The sequence below is a fragment of the Erythrolamprus reginae genome, chromosome 4 (genome assembly GCF_031021105.1).
Source record: "Erythrolamprus reginae isolate rEryReg1 chromosome 4, rEryReg1.hap1, whole genome shotgun sequence".
Taxonomy (NCBI): domain Eukaryota; kingdom Metazoa; phylum Chordata; class Lepidosauria; order Squamata; family Dipsadidae; genus Erythrolamprus; species Erythrolamprus reginae.
The window spans coordinates 110,757,709-110,772,616 of NC_091953.1; the positions used below are offsets into that span (position 1 = coordinate 110,757,709).

A 14,908-nucleotide genomic window follows, 5' to 3' on the forward strand; every position below is an offset into this window, starting at 1 on the left:
CAAAATGGTTGAGTAGTGTGGTCGGGCAGTAGGAAAAGCAAGTAGGATGCTTGGCTGCATAGCTAGAGGTATAATAAGCAGGAAGAGGGAGATTGTGATCCCCTTATATAGAGCGCTGGTGAGACCACATTTGGAATATTGTGTTCAGTTCTGGAGGCCTCACCTACAAAAAGATATTGACAAAATTGAACGGGTCCAAGAATGGTGGAAGGTCTTAAGCATAAAACGTATCAGGAAAGACTTAATGAACTCAATCTGTATAGTCTGGAGGACAGAAGGAAAAGGGAGGGCATGATCGAAACATTTAAATATGTTAAAGGGTTAAATAAGGTTCAGGAGGGAAGTGTTTTTAATAGGAAAGTAAACACAAGAACAAGGGGACACAATCTGAAGTTAGTTGGGGGAAAGATCAAAAGCAACGTGAGAAAATATTATTTCACTGAAAGAGTAGTAGATCCTTGGAACAAAGTTCCAGCAGACGTGGTTGGTAAATCCACAGTAACTGAATTTAAACATGCCTGGGATAAACATATATCCATGTAAGATAAAATACAGGAAGTAGTATAAGGGCAGACTAGATGGACCATGAGGTCTTTTTCTGCTGTCAGTCTTCTATGTTTCTATGACATTTAGCAATTTTTATTTGTTTTCAATGGAGGGTGCCTATTAAAGCTTCCATGCTGAAACAAATGGCTATATCTCTCACCATCTTAGGCTACATAAGCAGTAGGGACTTAGAAATGGTGGCATGGTTACCTCTATTCATATGCATACATACCACTTCTGAATATAGAACTGTTGTGTAAATTTTGTATTTTTGGAATAAAGCTATTCCTATTTGCTGATCTTGGGCATTTTTCGTTAATTCTCTGTAATTTTGCAGCATCCAGCTCTTTTAATACCCAAAGCTAATTGTAAGAATCCTATCATTGTCAGTGGAGTACAGATTAAAGTCATTTTGTCTTCTGATTAATTTCAGAGGTTTCCAACTGACAAAGCATATTTCATTGCTAAAGAAGTTGCTACCACCGAACGAACTTACCTGAAAGATCTAGAAGTCATTACAACGGTATGTTTCTTCCCTCCCACCACAACCTTAAATTAAAAACTACGGAGCCCATTTTTCCCTAAACATCTTTCTTCCTGACTTTTACTACATCTCTACTCTCCCCAGCAACATAATCTTTTTAGATGTATTAAATCACAAAATGTATCTCATGAGATTGGAATGTCATGTGAAGTACTGTAGCAGAAGATAAAAATTTAATTATGTGTGTTTGTGTTTTTAAAAAAATGCACAGATGGGTCATTTAATTTCTGATAGTTTTGTTCTCTTTGTTGCAGTTTTAATGCTTTGTGTTTTGGATCTTTATCTCATTTTAATATACCCGCAAAGCAGCATCCCTAATGTCATTTGTCATTACTGTTTCATCACTTTCAGCAATACTTTAAAATGGGAGGAAATCAAAGAATGCTTGCTTAATAAGCAGAAAAATTGATTAAGCAACAATATCTCAATCTGTCTGAGTTCCCAGAGTGGATATGTTTAGCTTTCTACAGTTGAATTCAACATAGGCTGCAAGAGATAATACTTAATTTGGGATTCTATAGCCTTGTCAGTTCTGTCTACAACAACTTGCTAAATGGAGTAAAAACACCAAATTAACTTAAATATTGCTCAGCTACTCTTTTCCAGTAGAATCCTAAGTGAATTATTCTTTCTCAAGTACTTTCCCATAAATTGGGAAGCTTTATAGCTTTCCTGGATATTTGAACTCAAGGTTCTGCATTAGGATATGTTTAGATGTACACCAAAGGGGGGATATTCTACACAACATCTTTAGAAATGGTTCCTTTTCCAAATACAGCGTGGAACTATACCACTGAATAGTTTTAATACCTAAACAAGAATCACCAGTTTGGGAGATTCTTCTGCTAATTTTGGATAACTTTGGTATTTTAAAATGACTGCACAACTCAAGAAAGTTAAATCCCAGTGAATCCCAGCGACCAGTTAGGTCCCACAGAGTTGGCCTTCTCCAGGTCCAATCGACTAAACAATGTCGTTTGGCGGGACCCAGGGGAAGAGCCTTCTCTGTGGCGGCCCCGACCCTCTGGAACCAACTCCCCCCAGATATCAGAGTTGCCCTCACCCTCCTTGCCTTTCATAAGCTCCTTAAAACCCACCTCTGTCGTCAGGCATGGGGGAATTGAGATATTCCCTTCCCCCTAGGCTTATAAAATTTATGCATGGTATGTCTGTATGTATGATTGGTTTCTTAAATTGGGTTTTTTTACCTTACTTTTAATATTAGATTTGTTCATATTGTCTTTTTACTGTTGTTAGCCGCCCGAGTCTGCGGAGAGGGGCGGCATACAAATCAAATAAATAAATAAATAAATAAATAAATAAATAAATAAATAAATAAATAAATAAATAAATAAATAAATAAATAAATAAATAAATAAATAAATAAATAAATAAATAAATAAATAAATAAATAAATAAATAAAAATGTTTTATGCATTAACATACATAAACCTATCAAAGATAGAACAATTGCTGGTTTTAAAAAATGAGGTTAAATATTTTAAACTTATTTTGGGTCAGGATAATTTTAGCTTGGGCATACCATGTTTCACCCAAAAGTGAGCCTAGCTTGATTTTTACACATGCACCCAATATAAGCCCTACCCCCCTAATTAAGACCCCGCCTACTCCAGAGTGCATGGATAAAAATTAAAGTTAGGGTGGGAATGCAGGGTGTGGAGCTGCCCTCCTACTACCTTCGGGCAGTTTCAGCCAGGCTTTGCACACCTTGGCCCATTTCTTCTGTGGCCGGCAAGGCCTCTGTAGCTGATAATGAGCTTCAGATCGATGCAGAGCTCTGTTGTTGTGCAGAGGCCTTCAGGAAAGCCTTGCTGGCCAAAGAAGTTCCTGAAGGACTCTGATAGAGAAAGAGAGGCTGGGGGCAATGCACACAAGTGACGTGAGACAGTGAATGATGCCACCATCCCCTAAAAATAAGATCTGGTGTCTTTTTTGTTGGCAAAAAATATAAGACAGGATCTTATTTTGGGGGAAACACGGAATAGTATGCTACTTTAATAAAAGAAGCTGTCCCATTAGCAATAATCTAACTTGGATTATTATTATTTATTATTATTATTATTTATTAGATTTGTATGCCTTCTGCCGCACGAATCCCAGAGACCGATTAGGTCCCACAGAGTGGGCCTTCTCCGGGTCCCGTCAACTAAACAATGTCGGTTGGCGGGCCCCAGGGGAAAAGCCTTCTCTGTGGCGGCCCCGACTCTGGAACCAACTCCCCCCAGAGATTAGAACTGCCCCTACTCTCCCTGCCTTCCGTAAACTCCTTAAAACCCACCTTTGCCGTCAGGCATGGGGGAACTGAAACACCTCCCCCGGGTATGTACAATTTATGCATGGTATGTTTGTGTGTGTGCTTGTTAGTAAATGGGGTTCTTTTTAAACTTTTTAAAATATTTTAAATTTATTTGGATTTGTTACGATTTGTTATATTTTGCTGTGAGCCGCCCCGAGTCCACGGAGAGGGGCGGCATACAAATCTAAATAATAAATAAATAAATAAATAAAATAAATGCCGCCCCTCTCCGTAGACTCGGGGCGGCTTACAGCAATGATAATATATAATGACAAATCTAATAGTTAGACTCTAAAATAACAATAATACATTTTAAAAGTCTAAAAAACAAGAAACCCCAATATATTAAAAACATACATACAGGATGTTATAACAGTAGTGTATTGGCAAGGATATTATCACTAAACAAGTACTGTCTGACTCCCCTTTATACATAGCCTAACCAGGAACATCTATGTCAGTGATGGCAAACCTTTTTTTCCTTGGGTGCCGAAAGTATGTGTTTCCGTATGCTATCGTGCATGCACAAGTACCCACACCCATAATTCAATGCCTGAGGATGGCAAAAATGGCCTCCCCTGCCCCTCTGGAGGCATGAAACAGCCCATTTCTAAAACTCTGGTGGGCCCTGTAGGCCCGTTTTTCGCCCTCCTCAGGCTCCAGAGGCAAAAATGCCTTTCCTCGTTACCCTGGAGACTCTCCGGAAGCAGAAAATGCTCTCCGAGAGCCTCCCGGTGAGCCGAAAATTTATTTATTTATTAGATTGAGCTGGCTGGCACACACATGCACATTGGAGCTGAGCTAGGGTAACAGCTCGCGTGTCAGCAGATATTTATTTATTTATTTTATTATTTTGATTTGTATGCCGCCCCTCTCCGCAGACTCGGGGCGGCTCACAGCAAGATACAACAATTCATGACAAATCCAAATATAATTTAAAATATTTAAAAAGAACCCCATTTTACTAACAAACACACACACAAACATACCATGCATAAATTGTACATGCCCAGGGGAGGTGTTTCAGTTCCCCCATGCTTGACGGCAAAGGTGGGTTTTAAGGAGTTTACGGAAGGCAGGGAGAGTAGGGGCAGTTCTAATCTCTGGGGGTAGTTGGTTCCAGAGAGTCGGGGCCGCCACAGAGAAGGCTCTTCCCCTGGGGCCCGCCAACTGACATTGTTTAGTTGACAGGACCTGGAGAAGGCCCACTCTGTGGGACCTAATCGGTCGCTGGGATTCGTACGGCAGAAGGCGGTCTCGGAGATATTCTGGTCCAGTGCCATGAAGGGCTTTAAAGGTCATAACCAACACTTTGAATTGTGACCGGAAATTGATCGGCAGCCAATGCAGACTGCGGAGTGATGGTGAAACATGGGCATACCTAGGTAAGCCCATGACTGCTCTCGCAGCTGCAGATAAGGATCCATGTGCCACCTGTGGCAGCCATGCCATAGGTTTGCTATCAGTGGTCTATGTCAAGAATTCCTCTGATTACTATGCTTGGTTTTTTCTAGTGGTTCCAGAGCATAGTAAGTAAAGATGACTTTGTTCCAGAAGCACTGAAGAGCCTCATCTTTTCAAACTTTCAACCTTTGCACAAATTTCACACCAACTTTCTAAAGGAGGTAGAACACCGAATTGCTCTGTGGTAAGGATTTTAATAAAATGACATTTTGATGCTAAATATTTTACATTCTGTTTTACCATATTCAATCCAGAATGTATAAGGTGTACTGTCAGTTCCAGATTTGTTGGTCAAGTGTGATTGGACACACATGGATTGTCTCCGGTGCATAAGCTCTCAGTGTACATACAAGCAACAAGTGATAAATCATGATTGTAATAATAAAATATGATAATCATGCATCATCATAATGTCTTAAGGTTATAAATTATTTTTTTAAAACTGCAGCAGATTCCTATATGACCGACAGTTCTTTTATTTTCTTTTAATAAGTGAAATTAGAAGAATTTCAATATCAGTAGACTCTTGTGTCAAGATATTATTATTTAGAACCATTAATAAGCTTTTGCTTGATATTTGCAGTACAGAAATATACATGTTTAAGATATCTTAGTAAATAAGTTTTCTTCTCTTTAGCACACACCACAAACTTAATTTCAAGTTCTGGAATAATTATCCAATTTTGAATCTACTTTGATTTCATGCTATTGGATGCTTATATTTAATTTTATCCACCTTCTTTTTTCTTATTTATTGTATATTTAATTTATATGCCAACCCCAACCCCCTCCCCATCTTGCTATCAAGAGTGAGTCTTGGAGGCTTTCTTTCTCCCTAGAGCTAAATACATATTGAAGGGAGTATGCGTCAATTAAAAATAAAATATGCAGTATTGGTCTGTATTCACTGCACTATGAAACAGATCTATTTCGCTACTTCTTTTTGCTATATATTTTAATACTGATTCAATCAATGTTAAAATTGATATTCAATCAATATTAAAATTGAGCTTCAATCAATATTAAAATACAATATTCAATACTGATTCACACCACTAAATAAAGAAGCTTCTGAGGCTCTACGTACTTTAAAATAAAGGAAGAGTATAAGAGAATATTTGTTTGTTTGTTTGTTTGTTTGTTTATTATTTATTTATTTATTGTTTGTTTGTTTGTGTGTGTGTTTATTTATTTATTCATTCATTCATTCATTTATTTATTGAATTTGTATGCCGCCCCTCTCCGTAAACTCGGGGCGGCTAACAACAGTAATAAAAACAGCATATAACAATCCAATATTTAAACAGTTAAAACCCTTATTATAAAACCAAACATACATACAGACATACCATGCATAAAATTGTAAAGGCCTAGGGAGAAAGAGTATCTCAATTCCCCCATGCCTGGCGGCAGAGGTGGGTTTTAAGAAGCTTACGAAAGGCAAGGAGGGTGGGGGCAATTCTAATCTCTGGGGGGAGTTGGTTCCAAAGGGCCGGGGCCGCCACAGAGAAGGCTCTTCCCTTGGGTCCCGCCAAGCGACATTGTTTAGTTGACCCACTCTGTGGAACCTAACTGGTCGCTGGGATTCGTGCAGCAGAAGGCAGTCCCTGAGATAATCTGGTCCGGTGCCATTGAGGTATGTGAGTGGAGGTCCTATGAGTGGACATTTTCCATCTACTACATTCATTGCAACAATGATCCACTGATTTGCCATCAGTCTTCTATGTTTCTATGTTTCTATTTGCAAATCTATAAGCAATCTGGATTCCTTCTAATGCCAGGATTTATTTGCCAAATCCCATATTATGACTTCAAAATGATAGCTCCCTAGAACGAGATAATGAGGTGCAGTTGTCTGTATAACACAGGTAGCTCTCAACTTATATTTACTGGTTTAGTGACCTTTTGAACTTACAATAGTACTGTACTGAAAAAAGTAATTTATCAAAATTTGGACACTTGGCAACTGGCATTTTTTATGACCACTGCAGTGTCCCGGGGTCACCTTTTTTGACTTTATGAGAAGCCAAGTCCATGGGCAAGCCAGATTTGCTTAACCACTGTGTTACTAATTTAACTGCAGTGATTCCTTAACAACTGTGGCAAGAAAGCTCATAAAATGGGGCAAAACGTATTTAATAAGTGTCTTACTGTGTAAAGGATATTTTGAGCTCTATTGTGGTTGTAAGTTGAGGACTACTAATAGAAGCATTTTCTTTTTTAAAAAAAATTCTTCCACTGAATTTAGTGGAATATCAGTTGTTAGATTTTAATACAATAATGCAATGGCATGGCAGATAAGGCCAAACGCTTTAATTAAAATTATTAATAAGAACAAGAACAAAATTGTACAGTGTAGGTACCTTTCTAAATTAGAAAGCAGCTTTTCTAAATTATTTTTATTTTTGTTGAGTCTGTAGTCTCAAATTATTTTCTGGGTATTTGATTTGATTGCATTGCTAATAAACAAAAAAGTTGTTACGGAGTTTCAAATTACCATCAAAAACATATTTTGATTGCTTTGCGGTATTGATTAAAAGAAAGATAGCAGTAATAAAATGTTAATAGGCTAATGAGACATTTTGTTTGTAATTATTTATCAAAAGAGACATTATTTAATCCATTAGCTAAACACATTTAGAATTCCATTGCTTTTCATAAGAATCTCTTTATTTTTTCATCTCCATGGATTAGGAGAGGCTGCTTATTTTCATTCCTGAAGTTAATCATTATATAAAGAAACAATAATCTTGCAATCTGAATGATTGTAGATTGCAGAAGGAAAGACACTCCTTTAATTCGCTTTAATCTGTGCCTTCCAAATAAATCCAAACAAGGAATAGTAGAATTGTGTTATTTATCATATGATACAATTTAAGCCCATGAACTCACCAATAGTGTGTGCATCTATTATCACTCCTTCAATTATTATTCATAGACATATGTTTGACTAGAGATTATTCTTCAGATTGTTTTGGTCAAGAGAAACTATGATCGTTTGATGTAGTTTTTTATCCTATTCCAGAAATCCTTCCCCAACCCTCTTTAGCAATGAGGGAACTCTGATTCCCTGTTTGTTTGCTATTGAGCATGTTCTGTTCATGGTGGGTAAGGCAGATAGATTTTGCTAGTGACAGAATGTCTGAAAGCAATCTGTCGATCATGTCTGAGCTTTTTGTTGTAAGGTAGCAATGATATCAGTTTCCGGTCACAATTCAAAGTGTTGGTTATGACCTATAAAGCCCTTCATGGCACCGGGCCAGAATATCTCAGGGACCGCCTTCTGCCACACGAATCCCAGCGACCAGTTAGGTTCCCACAGAGTGGGTCTTCTCCGGGTCCCGTCAACCATACAATGTCGCTTGGTGGGACCCAGAGGAAGAGCCTTCTCTGTGGCGGCCCCGACCCTCTGGAACCAACTCCCCCCAGAGATTAGAATTGCCCCCACCCTCCTTGCCTTTCGTAAGATGCTTAAAACCCACCTCTGCCATCAGGCATGGGGGAACTAAGATACACTTTCCCCCTAGGCCTTCACAATTTTATGTATGGTATGTTTGTATGTATGATTGGTTTTTATATAATGGGTTTTTAACTGTTTTTTTAGTATTGGATTTTGTTGTACTGTTTTACTGCTGTTGTTAGCCGCCCCGAGTCTGCGGAGAATGTAGGTTTAGAGCTCTTAAATTATTCCTTACTGTCTTTTTACATTCTACCTTTCCAGCATGATTCCTGCTTTTGAGACACCGCTGTCACTGGATGTACTAGTTTTAACTGTCACAGCAGTTGAATTGACTGGCTGTAAGCATAATAGAGGTCTTTTTTAGAGCTTCCGCTTTGCTGTTAAATGCAGTTAGAACCTCAAAATTTGACAATACAGATTGTGCTGTCAATAGGCATTATCTGGCTATAACATCAGTAACAGGCGGACAGGCTTGGGGACATTAGACATCAACCGCTGATGATGAATGGAACGTATGTTTGTCTGTTAGAATGAGAGTGACTGTTTTTTTTTTTAATAAATTGGGGTATTAGATTGGTCAGTTTCAATTTAAAAATTGGATTTGGGATATTCTGTATTGATCTTTTATATGCTGTAAGTCACCCCGATTCCTCGGAGAGGGACGGCATATAAATCCAATAAATAAATACATTTTCCTTTTCTAAGTCCTCAAAAAGTGTTGTACCAGCTGTTCTGTCGGGCTCTCTGATAGACTCCTCCCAAAAATTCACAGGTACAAATTTCAGACACACACATGTTTGAAAATTCAAAACAATGTTCTTTATAATGAAAATTCACTTAAACTAAGCCCTCTTTTGGTATAGCAAAGAGCACTGGTCTCCAAACAAACTGGTAATTTGTACAAGTCCCTTATCAGTTCTGTGATACTTAGCTTGCAGCTGTGAGGCAATTCACAGTCCTTCTTCTTTCACAAAGTGAAACACACTTTGCTCTGGTTTAGTTTCAAAGCGGGGGAAAATCAGCACACAAAAGGTCAAAGTCAGTAAAGCAGTCACGAAACACAACGATCAGATAATCCTCCACAATGGCCAAACCCACAGGCTGCTATTTATAGCAGCCTCACTAATTACCACAGCCCCACCCAACCACAGGTGGCCTCATTTTCTTTGATAATAATCTCTCAGTTGTTGTTGCCTATGCATCGCTCTCCACATTCGTGGCTGTATCATTAACTCTTGTTCTGAATCCAAGGAGGAGCTAGATAATTGATCTCCTTCTGAGCTGTCTGCCACACTCTCCTCCTCCCTGTCACTCATGTCTTCTTGGTCAGAGGAGCCTTCATCAGCAGATTCCACCGGGGGGGGGGGGAAACAGGCCTGCAGCATGTGGATGTCTCCCCCACATCCACAGTCCTTGGGGCAGGAGCTGGGCCAGAGCTAACCACAACACCAGCCTTGCAGCAACTAGACAAATGGCTATGATTCTCAGGCAGAGAATTTCATAAGACCTTGAAATGGAAAGATGAAAAACTTGGGAGCAACTCCATATGAATATCCCACATAATCGGGTGATGCCTTTTAGAGAGGCTACTAGGAAGAATAAAGAGGAGAGGCACTGGCTACTTACAGCAAGTAGCTGTTTTTAGATATAAGTCAACTTTTGAGTTGTCTGGTAGGTTTAAGTAAAGTTTGAGAAACAGAATATGACCACTGCCATTCCCCCCCCTTTTCTTTGCTATGATAGATAGATCTTTGCTATAATCTCAGGGTACATCCAAAACTCCAGTAGAACAAAAATGAAAATAAAATAAAAGCAAAAGAGCAAATTAAAAAATGGATTGTAGAGGGAGCTCTTAACAATAGATACTACCTGGACACCAGCTTTCTGGCGTCTTAAAGATCAGCTTTAAATAGAGAATTCACATATGTTTCCATGTGCCTTTTTCTAAATACCTTGGAAAAGTTAGTTTTTTAATGCATTTGTCAGGTGATTTTCATGAATGTGAGCAAGTTCCTCCAATCTTTTATTTTTTTATTTGGTCTGGTGAGATTACTTATTACTTCAAGTATGGGTTCAAAAGATAAAATTAGAGAAGTACAGTGATACCTCATCTTACAAACACCTCGTCATACAAACTTTTCGAGATACAAACCCAGGGTTTAAGATTTTTTTTGCCTCTTCTTACAAACTATTTTCACCTTGCAAACCCACCACCGCTGCTGGGATGCCCTGCCTCCGGACTTCCGTTGCCAGCGAAGCACCCGTTTTTGCACTGCTGGGATTCCCCTGAGGCTCCCCTCCATGGGAAACCCCATATCCGGACTTCCGTGTTTTTTGTGATGCTGCAGGGGAATCCCAGCAGTGCAAAAATGGGCGCTTCGCTGGCAACGGAAGTCCAGAGGTGGGGTTTCCCAGCAAGGGGAGCCTCAGTGAAATCACAGCATCGCAAAAACACAGAGGTCTGGAGGTGGGGTTTCGAGGACTTTGGTGTTTTTGCAATGCTGCAATTTCGCTGTGGCTCCACTCGCTGGGAAACCCCAACTCCGGACTTCCATTGCCAGCGAAGCACCCGTTTTTGCACTGCTGGGATTCCCCTGCTAGGATTCCCCTGCAGCATCATAAAAACACGGAAGTCCGGAGGTGGGGTTTCCCAGGGAGGGGAGCCTCAGGGGAATCCCACCAGCGCAAAAACAGGCGCTTCAGCTGCCAAAAGGGGTGAATTTTGGGCTTACACGCATTAATCGCTTTTCCATTGATTCCTATGGGAAACATTGTTTTGTCTTACAAACTTTTCACCTTAAGAACCTCGTCCCGGAACCAATTAAGTTTGTAAGACAAGGTATCACTGTACATAATTCTCATTAAAAATGAATTAAAATATGAATTGGGGAGGGGAAAAATCAGCTCATTACTAAACAGGGTACAAAAGTGATAACCAAATGATGATGATATGCAGCATGAGATTTGTCGGAAAGAAAATTATATGAAAGAAAATAAATTGCATCAGCTCCTCTCCCAATCTTAGTGCAGGTGTGTATGCTTGCTCTCCAACAGTAAAATTAGTCCAGGCTTATTGTGTCTTATTTCAATTTTAAATACTTTCATGAAGAAACCAGCAACTTGGGACTGGCAACAATTGGGGTAGGCAATTTGGTCAGTAAGTGAAGCAGTTGTTAAGTGAAACCACCACCGGGCATATAATTTCCGTCAGCTTTTCTTTGCTTTACAGACCTGCAAAGGTTGTAAGTGCAAGTACTTGTTGTAAAGTTATTTTTGTTATCAGTGGTGTAGCTAAGAATGGTTGCAATCACTAAATGAGGACTCTACTGCCTGTACATTACATTGACTCTCTATGATTTAATACAGCGATGGTGAAACCTATGGCACGGGTGCCACAGGTGGCACACAGAGCCAAATCTGCTGGCACGTGAGCTGTTGCCCTAGCTCAGCTCCAACATGCATATGTGTGCCAGCCAGCTGATTTCTGGCTCACACAGAGGCTCTGGGAGGAGGTTTTTGGGTCCAGGGCGATGGGGGAGGTTGTATTTTCCCACCCCTGGCTCCAGGGAAGCCTTGGGAGCTTGGTGAGGGCTAAACATGAGCCTACTGGGCCAACCAGAAGTTGGGAAACAAGCTGTTTCCAGCCTCTAGAAGACCTCTGGGGAGTGGGGAGTTTTCACACTCCCCAGGCATTGAATTACGGGTGTGGGCACTCGTGTATATGCTCCGGGACCGCCTTCTGCCACACGAATCTCAGCGACCAGTCCCACAGAGTGGGCCTTCTCCGGGTCCCGTCGACTAAACAATGTCGTCTGGCGGGATCCAGGGGAAGAGCCTTCTCTGTGGTGGCTCCGACCCTCTGGAACCAGCTCCCCCCAGAGATTAGGATTGACCCCACCCTCCTTGCCTTTCGGAAACTCCTTAAAACCCACCTCTGCCGTCAGGCATGGGGGAATTGAAACATCTCCCCCTTGCCCATGTAGTTTCTGTGTATGATTCGATTGTGTGCTTGTTTTTTATATATTGGGGTTTCTTTTGGATTTTTTCACCTAAAGCTGTTATTTAGATTGCTAAATATTAGATTTGTTACTATGTATTGTTTTTTACCATTGTTGTGACCTGCCCTGAGTCTGCGGAGAGGGGCAGCATATAAATCCCAAAAATCTAATCTAATCTAATCTTTTGGCACCCGAGGGAAAAAAGGTTCGCCATCACTGATCTAATATTTTATAAAATTTGAGATAGATTACATTTCTCTAAAGGTATGTTTAAATTCCCTATTCTTCTTGCTTCTTGCAGTCACAAATGTATGCAGATCAGGCATCAGTGCCTTGCCAGCAGCCCACTCACACTAGAGTTAAGAATTATTATCTTCCAGTATGCAGTTGAATAAATATTACCGCATGTTTCTCCAACCCTTCAATTTTATTCTATCCAAACATTGACTACTCTCATTGTTGAAGCCAAGTTAGTTGGCTTATTGATTTCAGTGAAGCGATAGTTCATGTTTGCAACAAATTGCAAAGTATTTATGTTCTGCTACTATTCCAGGATAATCCCATTAGCATTAAAGTTTTAGATGACAGCATTTGGAGAATAGAGTGGAGTTTTGTAGTAATTTTTCATAGTTTCAAAAGAATCCACGTGCTATATGCAATAAACCACTCCTGGTTTCAAGTGTGAATATATACAGCAATATTCTCACAGCAAAGCTAGGGTTATTTCACAAGGATATTTTTCTGTGCTTGGTAGTGTTTTAGCCAAGCATACATTAAAAATCATGTCTATCCAAGTTTACTGTTCCTGTGTTGAGCTATTTCTTGTTATTTTCTAAGTAAGATTTTTCTTTCTTTTTAAAGAAGTTAACAAAAAGCCTTGGCAACAGGAAGGAAATCAAAGTTTTGTTTCTCTAGTATCGAGTCTACGGAGAGGGGCGGCATACAAATCTAATAAATAATAATAATAATAAATAATAATTGGATTTTTTAATTTGCAAAAATGCTTTGCCTTTAGAGTCATACCGGTAGTAAATTATTATTAGTTTAGAGTATGCATGTTAGTTTAAAAACCTATCTCTTTTTATATTGTACAAAGTACCATATAAAAGAATGAGAAAGAATGGAGGAAAGAATGATAGAGCCAAAAGAGAAAATATAAGTGAGAGTAATTAATTTTCAGGGAATCTTTGCTTTCCTTTGCAAAATCTCTGTCCAAAGCAAGACATTTCCCAAGTGGTTGAGATGTTGCTCCTTCAGATGTTTATAAATGGAAATGAGTCCAATCCCAGGTTTCTTTAAATCAGTGAAAGTTTCCTGTGCTCTGCTCATCCAGGTTTGCAAATATTCATTACAGGTACATAGAAACATAGAAACATAGAAGACTGACGGCAGAAAAAGACCTCATGGTCCATCTAGTCTGCCCTTATACTATTTCCTGTATTTCATCTTACAATGGATATATGTTTATCCCAGGCATGTTTAAATTCAGTTACTGTGGATTTACCAACCACGTCTGCTGGAAGTTTGTTCCAAGGATCTACCACTCTTTCAGTGAAATAATATTTTCTCACGTTGCTTTTGATCTTTCCCCCAACTAACTTCAGATTGTGTCCCCTTGTTCTTGTGTTCACTTTCCTATTAAAAACACTTCCCTCCTGGACCTTATTCAACCGTTTAACATATTTAAATGTTTCGATCATGTCCCCCCTTTTCCTTCTGTCGTCCAGACTATACAGATTGAGTTCATTAAGTCTTTCCTGATACGTTTTATAGACTTATAAACTCTAAACACCAGATGTTTGACTGCTTTGATCACTCTGCTTATCACCTAACTCCCACAACACTGTATTAAACCTAAAGATATTTACCCATGTATTAGGATGTATTGCTATTGCTCTTCTCATATTTCTCAGAGAGGGGCGGCATACAAATCCAATTAAATCTTTAAAAACCTTAAATCTCTTCTCATCTTTCCCATTATCTTCTCCTATTGGTTTCTTATGGTTAATTACTGCAACTATGATTATTATGACATATTTTGTATGTACACTGAGAGCTTATGCATTGGAGACAAAATCCTTGTATTTCCAATGTGTCCAATGCCTTGTGTGTCCAATGTGATCCATGCTCTGAGGTCCACGGACCTGTTTTTGGAAACATTCCCCATAGTTGGAGATATTTTGGATTCAAACTCATTCTTGGGATTCTTAGAAAAAATATCCCTCAAGTCAAGTTCAGTTCTTGATCACACCATTAATATATTTATCTAATATTCTTGGCAATGATATATAAATTAGTTATTGTTGCCTGCCTTTGAGATTTTTAAAGAAAATGTTACCCAGTCTAACTTGTAATCCCTGAAGGATGCCCATTTCAGCACTTTTTATGTCCAAGGCTTCTTAGCTTTTTTCAAGATTAACCATTAAGATCAGTTTCATGCTGCCACCTGCTGTTAACAAAATTTGGGTCTGACCTTGGGGCTAGAACATTTACCTGAATCAGTAATTATAACACAGTACAAATATTGTACAGGCTGTCTCAGAAAAGTGATAGCTTTCAAAGAATCAAGAAAGAAGAAA

The 14,908-nt window shown here is 39.2% G+C and overlaps 1 protein-coding gene across 6 annotated transcripts in view; it reads left to right on the forward strand.

The window, feature by feature from the left end:
* Positions 1-14,908, forward strand: part of FARP1 (FERM, ARH/RhoGEF and pleckstrin domain protein 1) — a 224,047-nt gene that overhangs the window by 159,818 nt on the left and 49,321 nt on the right. For all 6 annotated transcript variants that reach the window (XM_070751204.1, XM_070751203.1, XM_070751202.1 and 3 more), the window contains exons 15-16: positions 980-1,069; positions 4,922-5,055. In XM_070751204.1, coding sequence (XP_070607305.1) covers positions 980-1,069; positions 4,922-5,055 — 224 coding nt within the window. The remainder of the gene's footprint in view (positions 1-979; positions 1,070-4,921; positions 5,056-14,908) is intronic.